The sequence below is a fragment of the Seriola lalandi genome, unplaced genomic scaffold (assembly GCF_002814215.2).
Source record: "Seriola lalandi dorsalis isolate HSWRI2012SDOR001 ecotype SW California unplaced genomic scaffold, Sedor1 jcf7180002054325, whole genome shotgun sequence".
Classification (NCBI taxonomy): domain Eukaryota; kingdom Metazoa; phylum Chordata; class Actinopteri; order Carangiformes; family Carangidae; genus Seriola; species Seriola lalandi.
The window spans coordinates 416,024-428,210 of record NW_019524878.1 but is presented as its reverse complement, the minus strand read 5'-3'; the positions used below and the strand labels follow the sequence as shown (position 1 = coordinate 428,210).

The window sequence follows — 12,187 nt, the reverse complement described above, 5'->3', positions numbered from 1 at the left end:
CGCCTCCCCCCTGCCCCCATGCATGTTATTGGTAAATATTTAGATGTGTGTTTTATGAAGCCGCTGCTGTAAATTTCTGCCGATTTTTAAAAGATAAGTGGTAAAATTGGAGCTGAGAGGGATTTTTGGAATGTGGGGAAAATGTCGAGGGAGCCATTCACTACGCCGCTGGGGGAAGCTCGGAGAGAGGAACATGAAGCGAAGGATCTTTTATTTGTAGAAGAAACTGGCGAAAAGTGGAGAAAACGAGGAGAGGACGAGAGTTTAATTAAAGGAGATGAGATGTGGAGGAAGTTTAAACTAACACTCCTCTGCGTGAGTCGTGGATGAGTTTACCTTCATCTGCAGACTTTATGGGTGCATATATAGAGGTACGAATTTGCACTAGTATTTTATAATTGTGTGTGTGTGTGTGTGTGTGTGTGTGTGTGTGTGTCCTGCCCATGTCCTACAGGTGAGCAGCAGTATCCTGTCCCTCCTCCTGTTTATGGATGCCACACACCATCAGACAGCTGTACAGGCAGCCAGGCTCTGCTGCTGAGGAACCCATACAACAGGTAACACACACACACACACACACACACACACACACATTTACTCACGGTCTTTGTAGATGCGTTGTGCACATGTCTGTCTTCAAAATCTATTTTTATAATAAACAAAAAAAAAACGACTAAAGCTGGAAATGTTTCAGAAACCATTGTTGATTAATCCAGTGAAAGGATGTAGCAGGTTGGAACAGGATGTTCACCTTCAGGACAGGTCTGTGTGCCATTGCAGCTTCCTTTCTGTTTTTGTTCTCCTTTCCTCTGGCTACTTCTTTGGTGGTTTTTCAGCTTGTTGTCGCCATGAGAGTTTTCTCCCTGAACTGGTTCAGAAGGTCTGATTTCTGATATTGTTTACATGCTTATTAATAGCTTTCACCAATGCACACCACGCCTAGAAAAGTCATGGTGCCACAGAAGGAAGTAAAGAAACACTGGCAGGAAGTTGTGACGGAAAGTGGGTTGATTTACTCATCGTAAAATATTGAAAAAATATTTTGTTATTCTGCTCGCCATTAACAGAGCTGCGCAGGTTAATCATCATTATTTTTTTGTTTGTTTGTTTTTGTTTTGTTCTTTTCTTTCATGAAACAAAGAGATATTTTCTTGTAGGACAGATAACAAGCCAGAATGTATTAAGCAGAGGACAGGACAAAGATATTCCGGCTTTAAATCTTTATTTTCAGCAACATCCGCACACTGGAGCTTCTAGTGAACGACAGGACTTTAATCTGTTGTGATAATTTACAGGGAGACCCAGAGTATAGCACCGAATTATTCATGATGTGAATGAAGTCAGACTGTTGGAGCTGTCGAAAAACCAAATTTCAAAGCATTGCTCGCCTGATGAAGAATCAAAGGATTTTATTCTAATTACGTTTTTGGACATTTATTTAAATCAATCATGTGAAAAGCAAAGAAAAATGAGCAGAAAATAAAGCAACATTAGTCACATTAAAGCCGTTCGTGATTCGCTGTAGACAATGAACGACTGGAACGCTGCACTTCAGAAATTATTTCCACTCAACAAAGTGCTGAGAGGAAACCACAGCTATGATCAGCCTTTTGTTGTAGAATCGGCCATTGATTCATCGAGCAGCTCCACTGATGGGTCACTCTCTTCTTCTTCTTCTTCTTCTTCTTCTACTTCTCCTTCTTCTTCACTGATGTGAACCTGAGAAGAAGCAATTCATGTATTTTTGCTGCTTGGTTACATCTTGACTTGTCGTGAGAAGAAAAAGCATGTGTTTTACTAATTAACGCATTAATCCGTTAATGACGGATCCGTTTCAATTCAAGTGTCCCAGTCCGCTGTGACAGAGTGACAGTGAGCGCGCATGAACAATAACCAGGTCCCTGAATCTGAAGCCTTCCACGGGAAAGAAAAAGATCAGAGCGTTATCAATGATCTAATGTTGATTTCTACATCCTTCAGTGAAGCATCGACATAGAAAAACTCTAACGTCACATCTCGTAAATGCACCGAAGTTGTTTAAGTGTGAGTCCAAAAACGCCAGGTGCAGCTGACCTCCAGCCACGCCCTGTCGTAACCTTTTCTCCTCTCCCGTCCTCCCTGCTCCTCCCACAGTTCTCGAGTAATATTACTCAATTTTCTAAAGAGTCAACATTTTGAAATTCCTGTAAATCTATTTTTGCAGGAAAACAAGGACACATGCGAATCCTATCTACGAGGTATTCAGCCGTGATAAGGTTTTATGGTCAACGCTCTTCAAGCGGCCACAGATCAGCCACATGTCACTCCGCCGCTCGTTACTCCCCGCTGGCTCACCTGACGTCCCTCACCCAGGTGTATATGAGCCTTCTCGTTCACTGCGACTCACTACAAAATAAAACCTCTATCGGTTCCGACTGAACGGGCGTGTCCTGGGCCTTCTTCAGCTCTTTATCATATATTGTGGGGGGGGGGGATGTTACACCTCCTCACTGTGCGCTCTCCAAACTGTTTGCTTGTTGTTTTGTTTCCAAATGAAACATTCCTCACATGCCACCGATGCTTTGTTTTCTATCTATGGAGGGACTGAAAGAATCCTCTGTAAATACTACAGCAAAGATGGATACTATGGTTTCAGTGTGTGTGTGTGTGTGTGTGTGTGTGTGTGTGTGTGTGTGAGTGTGAGTGAGAGAGAGAGATATGGGGTGGACATAAGCTGTCCTGTAAGTCTCCGTCTGAGGATCTTCTTTGCTTCTTTGTAATAAACATAACTGATATCTGCTCAACACACACACACACACACACACACACACACACACACACGGCTGGGAATACTCATACGGGTTGACTCAGTTGTCTAATCTCACAGCCTGGTACCAACAGGACTGTATTTACTCTACGGGCCGTCATCTTGGCCTGCTGGAACAACATGAAATGAAAACATGCTGAGCTCTTATTATTAGAGAGAGAGAGCAACAGAGACACACTCTCTCTCTCTCTCTCTCTCTCTCTCTCTCTCTCTCTCTCTCTCTCTTCCACACACACACATACACAGGCAAAGAGACACACACTGGGTCTTATCATAGTAAGAAACAGTTTGAGATGCCTGAAAGTGCACAGAGTGGAGCCACAACCACATGATACTCTGAACGGTTGGAGTGTATCAATTAGTGAATTTACAACATAAACTTAATTTCAGTTTTGGAATTGATTTTGTGTAAATGTAAAATTCATATTCACCACAACAAGTGTTGTTCCAGTTACAAGAAATCTCTATTGTCTTAAAATAAATTGAATAGTTTGTTAAACATGTTAAATAAAAAACATCATGTAGTTTGGAGCATGTAAATACCATGTGAAAAAAAAAGCCTCTTAAAAGTTGCATTTTCCAAAGTAAAAATCCTAAAAACTCATGTGGATGTCCAATACTTTGACAAATACAATACCCAATACTTTATGATCAAATACCTGCAAAACTAATGCCATTGTACTTTGTGCTTAGTACCAATTTCCAAATGCTAGCAGGCTAATATGCTAAACTATGGTTGTGAACATGAACATTGTACCTGCCAAACATCAGCATGTTAGCATTGACCTTAGCATTTAGCTCAAAGCAATAATGTGCATCTCTGTGAGTGCGACCTCACAGAGCAACTAGCATGGTTAGCATGATATGAGCACCACTAGACAAATGTATGAAATATATGTACATATGAAGTAAAATAATAAATGTACATATGTAATATATAGCCTAAATAAATGTATATATAGCCTATGTATGTAAAAATTACATATGGAACCTATTAGTAATTGAACAATTTCATATATTGACGTATCTATATGTCTAGCTAATACAAACATGTATGTTTATGTGTGTATGATTAGATATAAAATATGTAAATATACATCCATCCCAAAGCCTGACAGTATCTGTTGATATTATATATGTAAATATAAAAGATAGACATGTATGATGATGAATTTAAAAGGTATGAGAAATTATTAAGAAAATCATATATAAACAATTTTAATAGGTAAAACTTGCATTTTACTGTGGGTATTTCGTATATGTTATAAACTTATATCTTCATGTATCAAGAGGGTGTAAATATATATGATAATAATATATCCTCTAGTAGTTCACATATATGACAGCATCATTCTTGATATAGATGTAATTTATTACATTTCTTTATGGACAGACATCAGTTTCAGTACAGTTTCTCTTCACATTTCCTTAATTGTCTTTCTTCTTCTGTTTATTCGGAAGAAATCGTGGTTTTCTTCCTGTGAACCGGAGAGGCCTCTCATGGAAGAGGTTGGGTGTTTAAATCAGGACAAAGAGCTTTCATTAAATGAATGAATGAATCCGTGATAGGTTCCATCAGTCAGCAGTAGAGAGGAAAAGCAGACACTTATTTATTTCAAGATGTCATGGATCAGTAATTAAACCTTACGCTCAGTGTCCATTCCAACAGTATTTCAGCAGAAATACCTTGTGTGCTGTGCTGGCTGTGTGCCCTGCTGCACTGTAAAAATAATAGCTGCGTAATGAGCAGGGTACCAGGCACCACATCTACCCTGTCCAGACCGCTGCAAGCCTGCAGGTGGTGTGATAGAGGGGCTGTGGTGTCAGGGGGTGAGAGCTATAAATCCACTGTGTGAGAGTGTGTGTGTGTGTGTGTGTGTGTGTGTGTGTATGTGTGTGTGCACGTGTTTGTGGCAGTGTGTGTAATCACATGGCAGGTCTGATTAACGATTGTGGAGTCTGCTGTGTTTAATGAAAGATGGCTGTTATGGGAGAATTCAGCTTTCTTGGTGTCTGTCTGAGACAAATTCTTTAACATTTTCTTCAAGTGTGTGTGTTAGTGTGTGTGTGTGTGTGTGTGTGTTGGCATTGTTTTCATTAAAGTGCCTCTGTTGAGGGGCAACAAAAGGCAACACAGCTACGCAAATACTCATACTCAACTCAACCCTGTGCTGGTAAATGACAGTCCACTGCACAGCTCATGAGCCTCTCTTCTACGTTTTGTCTTTCCTCCACAGCGGAGAAAATTTATATCAAATGACCTCTCAGTTGGAGTGTGTGGCATGGAACCCTGTCAATACACTGGCGTCCACCATAAAGAGGTAGGAACTCATCCATCGCTCCCTTTAAACAGCAGCAGTCAGTCACGTTTATGTTGTATAAGACATAAAGAGTAAGAGAACTGATCAATTCTGTACCAGCAACGACAGAACTTAACACCCCTTGGAAATATTGTTTTTGCTGACATCCAGTGATTTTATAATCTCACCTTGCTGCAGTAATATAGAAAATATACTCCAGTGTGTATCAGTAATTACACTGTGATGCTCACCTTTGACCACACCGTGCCACGACCATCGTCCCAGGTGTGGTCGCAGGTACTCTGTAAGGTACAGCTTTTTCAACATATACCAAAACCATTTCTTTTTGAAGGCAGTCTGGCTCTTGGAGGAATGCTGATCATATTTTGAGCTTCAGCATTTTTGATAGCATAGCATGTTTTCCGATAAAACTGGATATTTCATTTATTTGAGACCACCATTTATTTCTGAATCCACATCTGAGCAAAGTTATTTAATCAGGCAGTCTCATTGAGATTAAAATCTCTTTTCCAACAGAGACCTGAGAAAATGAACAACAAAGATAACAGAAGTACACAAGACAAGCTAAGAAACAAAGAATTAACAAAAATATATATATATATAAATAATAAATCTCGAATAATAAAAAAACAATAAAGTTTGAGGGCAGTTTGCAGTTCCTTACATTTAAATGGTTCATAGTACCTAACATCAGGTAAATGTTTTTCTATTCTTTATGCCAAGTGAGATTCACTAAAGATTGAGAGTTATTACAAAAAATAAACTTGATTAAAATTAAAAGTATTCCAATGGAAAATGCCATTGTTAATGTACAGTATATATTCCAAAAGTACAAAATATTATTGACTAAAATGGCTGGAAAGCAGCGACTCTCCACTCCAAACCTACGAGCAACTAACAACCTTAGGATCGTCAAATGTCATAAAATCAGCTGTCAATCTCTAACATGACATGCATGTAGTTCAAAGTGCATTACTAGTAACACCAGAGACACAATGGTAATCACTCAAGAGTCGACCTTTATTAAACATAGTATATGAAGAAGAATAACGAATCCACAGGCCATAGAATAAAGAAAGCCCTTCCTAAAGTCCCCAGAGGTTGTAATTAATGTTCATTATGTTCCACAACATGAAAAAGGTCATAGTCACCAAAAAACGAAAGATTTATCCTCTTTGTACCAAGAATATCCACCTTGTCAGGCACCAATATGTTAATCATGTTGGGGGACATGTTGATGATCATGATTCATCCACTGGGGACCGTGAACACCCAGGACATTTGTTGAAATATCGCACTGTGGAGCAAAAATATTGATAGAAATCTAACAGAAAGATGGATTAATAACCAATCGATTTGCATATGCACCACAAAAGGGTACTGAGTAAGATCTCAAATGAGCCAATTTGCAAAAGAAAAAAAAATTAATTGCGCGTCACCGTGCCTTGCGGAGCAACACGGTGGTCAGCGTCTGTGTCGGCTCACAAATATACTTTTCTGCTCAGAGCCAACGGGCATTCATCGTAGTTAACAAATGAATGTGTGTGTGAGTGTGAGTGTGTCTGATAGAGACGCATGTGTGCACATGGATTGGTAGCAAACAGGTATGTATGTGTTGTTTGTTTTCTTGGGGTGGTGTGGTGTGTAGTGTGCATGTGTGCAGTATGTGCGGTTGCTGGGTTTGGCTTTGACTGTGTTGGTATTTGTCTCTGAGCAGCTCAGTCTGTCTCCCCCTGTCAATGCCGCGGGGCAGGAGAAGGGAGGGGAGGTGCGAGGGAGTAGTAAGGATTAGGGGGAAGAGAAACGAAAAGCAACAAAAGGAGGAGGACGGAGCCGGTAGAGATAGAGGAACGGGAGATGAGGAAGAGGAAGTGTAGGGGAGAGAGAGGAAGAGCAGATAGGCTGAAACAATGACCCTCACATCACCTGGGGCGGAGGTGTTTCTGTGTACAGTAAAGCTCCCTCTCAACATTGTAATAGCCTGATTTATATTAGTCACTCACACACTTTTTGTGTGTCTTTTTTTGTTTGTTGATTGTTTGTTATCAGTCAAGTTACAATGCAATGAATTGTGGGTAATTAACTCAAGTCTGCTGACTTTTTAGGAAGTATTATTGATTTGTTTTCCGGCCAAACGTCACATACCACTCTCATGTCTGTGCAGGAATTACTGTATGTAGCAAACTCCAGCAGCTTGTTAGCTTAGATTAGCTTAGTTTAGCTAAGCATATATGTTGGAAAACAGCTAGCCAGTCTCTGTGTGAAGGTAACAAAAGCCGCTTAGCAGCACCTAAAAAGATCAATAATTAACATAACGTGTTCATTGTTTGTTTAATCCATACAAAAACAGAAGGGTAAAAAAAACAAAACAACAGGATTTTGTTACCTTTGGACAGAGCAAGGTTAGCTTCTTCCTGTTTCCAGGGTTAGCTAACCAGCTACTGGCTTTAGCCTCATATTAAACAGACAGACATGGTAGTGGTATCAATCTTCTCATCTAACGCTCAGCAAGAAAGTGGATAATCTTATTTACCAAAATGTTGAACAATTTCTTTTATGGTTGTAAAGGTAGTTTAGTTCTGGTAGTGTTAGCTAGTGAAATCCAGTTTGCACTACAAGATCAACAAAGTCATTTCATAACAGCTTTTGTTGTGATGGTATTAAAGCTTAGTCTAATCAAATAATCTCATAAGCGTGGAGATTTGAGCTCAGACAGATTCACGTTCACCTGTGACGTTTCTCGCCACAAACTGCTGCTCGCACTAAAAACTTGTTCTCAGTCAGTGTGTCGCGTTCGGTGGCGACTGAACCCGCCACAACCCTCCGTCCTCCTGAATCACGCTGAGGAAGCTGTGAGGTGAATGGAGAGTTGACTGAGGTGTCCCAACTTGTACATTACCTGTACTAAAACCTGCACTCACCAAAAAAAATAAAATACAAATATCCTGATGAAAAGATGAATGAATGAACATAAGTAAAGAAGCATAGAGTGTAATTTACACTGCGTCTCCTGCTGACATAGTCTGTGCTTGGGAAACTCGAGGCAGACAAAGAACACCTTATGACTGCCTGGCCGTACACTGTACATTCCCACTGCAGCAGCACAGGATGCAAACTCCCATCCTCCTCATTTGGTCGGACAGACTGAAATATAACACATTTCATAGACAAGAGCTTTCTGTTTCTCTGTGTGTTATCATAAGAAGATACGAGAGGCAACACTGGCAGCTGTGTCACACAGAGCAGGTTTTGTTCTGCTCTTAAGGTCAGAGTGAAATACGAACAGCTATTTGTATCATAATACACTGTAAATACTGTAAATCTATAGTAGTGATGAAACGATTACTTTATTAGGTCTATTATCCTATCAAAATGAAACGATTTTGTTGAAACAAATGTTATAATTAATTATTATTTTGATAGTTATATTAATACTTTTCAAGCCTAAATGACAAATATTCCTCATTAGTTTCATTATATTTTCCTTAGTTTTTACTGCTTTTCTCAGTTTTATATCTTTGTAAATTGAATATCTTTGTATTTTGGACACTTTAAACATGTCAGCCTGCGCTCTGGGAACTTGTGATAGAGACTTTGCACATCTGTTTGCCAAAAAAACATTTAGATAATCATTACTAGCTGTAACAGTAAAAGCCTCAACATTCAGGAAATATAGTAGATGTTATTAGAATGAATGAATAGTTGCCTAATGAGAGTTGTTAAATGATAACATTATACACATGACTAAAAGTTGTCTAATGGGAAAAGGCTTTGGTTTGTCAGCAATACGTCAAGTGTTGTATTTATGGTCTAAAGCAGTGGTTCTCAAAGGGGATTCCTGGGGATCCCCAGCAAAAAAGGGAATCATTTATTTTCACTGTAATTCCATCCAGTGACAGGATGTACGACTGTTTTGGTCGTGGGTTTCAAACACTTTCTGTAATAAAACAAATAAAAGCAAAAAATCCATGGTCTAATTTGTGCCAGGTTAGGGGTCCTTGGTGTGAAACAGTTTGAGAACCACTGGTCTAAAGCCATGCTATCAAAAGTCGTTGAGATATTTAGTCTGGACTAAAGTGGCGGACTAACTGACCTGCATGCAGCTATCATTGCTACAGATATAACTTGTCCTGAAAGAGGACAAGAAGAAGATTAGTCCTGTAGAGACGCCGTCTGCAGCCATCCATACGTTACATGGTTTCATGAAGTCGACCTACACGCGTCTCCGGGATGAACTCCTCCTGTATATCTGCCTGCTGAGCTCGTATCAGGGTTTATTGTGCCCAAAGGGTCAAATGTTTTACACAAAACATACACACACATAAACAGAGGCACCCAGGGTTCAGCTGGATATATGGCGCTCTGACAAAAGAAAAAAAAATAAAACATACATCAACACGAGTTGCATCTCTACGCTCAACTCTGATTCTGCAAATGATTGGTCTGTGTTTTGCATTAAGGGCCGTATGTGACAAGGTGAACATACTTGAGTAATGCTACCTTCCTGACCCTGTTGTACCTGCTCAGTCTAACGGCTCTGTATCTGCCAGTGACTGTTCCGCTGTATGGATTTACGGTATCAAATCATATCATTGCATCTTGTTTTCCGATGTCGGTCAGCTTTATGTTCATCACAAGGTGTGTGACGCGAGTCCATGTGGAAACCGTCTTTTCACCTGTGAGTTGTAAAATGATTTGGTCTGCTCTTGGAGCCGGTATCGTGGCTTTGAGGCAATTGTTCAAACTCTAAAAATGTTCATTTACAGTGTTGATTTTTCTAACTTTCGTCATTCTTCTCTCTTTCTGCGGCGGCAGCCATGCAGGAGGCTATGACAGTGACCCCAGCACCCCCATGGTGTACAGCTGCAGTACGCAGTACCGCATACACACACATGGAGTCTTCAGGGGAATACAGGTAGGACTTTAACTACATCGTCTGTACACGTTACTTCTTTATTCATTGTCAAGAGGTCATCGTGAGGTCACACAGACCTTCTGTAACTGTTACCACTGCACATGTTTACTGTCAGGACCCTGCTTGTCATACTGTAAACCTAACATCAGGGTAACAAACACCACAGGAAAAAACACTTCAACGCAGAAAAAAAACTTTTAATGAGTGGACTGAAAGAGATGAGTGGTGGAGAGGCTGATGCAATGACCAGGCTATGTGAAGAGGAAATACTGATATGTAGCAGAGCAGAGATTTACAAACACACACACACACACACACACACACACACACACACACACACACACACACACACACACACACACGTCACATACACATTAAAAGGCAGCCCTAAAGGCCAAGAGGAATCTTTTTCCACAGATCCATTAGCAGTGGAGAAACACACACACACACACACACACACACACATAGGGTTACACTGGGTAAAGATACAGTTTCCATACGAGGATCAGCACGTTAATAAATCATTAGATTTTAATTATTGTCTGTCAGCGGCTCTAAAGAACAGGGAGCAGAGATTCTCCAGACCTGCTCTTAGTCCACAGCAGGTCTTTTTGAGATCTTTCGTTCTTTCTTTCTTTCTTTCTTTCTTTCTTTCTTTCTTTCTTTCTTTCTTTCTTTCTTTCTTTCTTTCTTTTTGGGGCCTGTTTCTTCATTCCCCCTGCTCCATGTCTTTCTTTGCCTTTCCCCCCTCTGCTCAGACAAATGAAGTGCACAAAACACACAGAAGAGGTCTGGCACAGCGCAAAACAATAAACAAACCCTCACTCTTATGCCTTTTAAAGTACAATTTAAGAGCTGTTAAAGTGTGAGATAACAGACTGAGTAGTAAAGTGATGCTTTTGTCTTATTTTTTATTATGGGGATTACACTAATTCTCAATCACTGCCAAAGGAAATACAGTTCACAGCTGTGGAATTTCATTCTTTATTAATATTAGTTTATGACCAGCAAAACGTATTACACAGCTTGTTGAAAAACTGGATCTTGTGATCAAGAATCAAATGGCAGAGTACTGAATCACAACTAATGTGGTCATTCTGCTCAGCTGTAATTAAGCTAAGTATCAATCCCTGCAGCAAACTCACTTTTGATTACTAGAGACAGACGTGTTGGATTGTTCAATCACTCAAATATGGAGCCCCAGAGTGTTCAATAAAAATGACATAAGTAAGGAATTATTGAAATAATCATATTTAATTGTGTTACTTAATTGAACCAACAAAAATAATGAAACCATTGTGAAATAATTTAAAAATATTTAAGAACTCAGCATAATATTATGATGTTTCATCGTTCTTATTTTCATGATACATTTTAATGGAGTTAATTTTTATTTCATAATTCCCCTTTTCAAAGTTTTTTCTTTTTAAAATTAATAGCACATAATAGAAGTTTTTCTCCATCGCAGTTTCACTTCATGCCTCTCTCAGTCAACCACAGCCCATTTTAGCAAGTTCAGCAATGGCTACAAAATTGACCTAGCTAGCTCCTGTTAGCTAGAGCAAGTAATTAACCAACAAATGTTAGCAGCAGCAGTTAGCTGGTTAACTCAAAATCCTTTTCAATGCCTTGAAGCAAAATGTACATAAACAAAAATATCCTCTTTGTCTGTGGTTGGATTAGCCCACAGCTAACACTACAAAATAAGAACAATGAAATAACGTGCTAATAATGAGTTTTAATGATTTCTTAAATGATTTCACAATTTATATCATTTATACTGTATGTTTGACACAATTTATTAATAAGTATAATTATTTATTCAATATTGAACACTTCTGGGCTCCACACATTGGCTCTTAATAAAGAATTGTAAATTTGTATCGTGACAGCTGGATTAACACCTGATGGGTTCATTTTGCATGTATGAAGACATTGCACAAGAGCCACAAGATTCACTGAATCAACAAAGTTACACTGGTAATGTGAGATGTAAGTGATCCTTCCTCCAGTATGTAACGGCTGTAATGTACTTATCAATAGCTGCTAGCAGCATTAATTAAACCAGGGCCGACCTCTACGTCTGTTTTACCATTATGCTAAACAGAGAGGAAATGAAGAGCAGATGGCTGTGGGTGGGTGGGT

At 39.4% G+C, this 12,187-nt stretch overlaps 1 protein-coding gene across 3 annotated transcripts in view; it reads left to right on the top strand.

Annotated features, from left to right (window-relative positions):
* LOC111655561 (Wilms tumor protein homolog) overlaps positions 1–12,187 on the top strand; it is a 23,754-nt gene that overhangs the window by 5,416 nt on the left and 6,151 nt on the right. For 2 of the 3 annotated variants that reach the window (XM_023407012.2, XM_023407011.2), the window contains exons 3-4: positions 455–557; positions 9,943–10,042. In XM_023407012.2, the coding sequence (XP_023262780.1) occupies positions 455–557; positions 9,943–10,042 (203 nt within the window). Of the gene's footprint in view, positions 1–454; positions 558–5,043; positions 5,128–5,159; positions 5,165–9,942; positions 10,043–12,187 lie in introns of all 3 variants that reach the window. The other variant, XM_087174179.1, reaches the window with a different exon arrangement.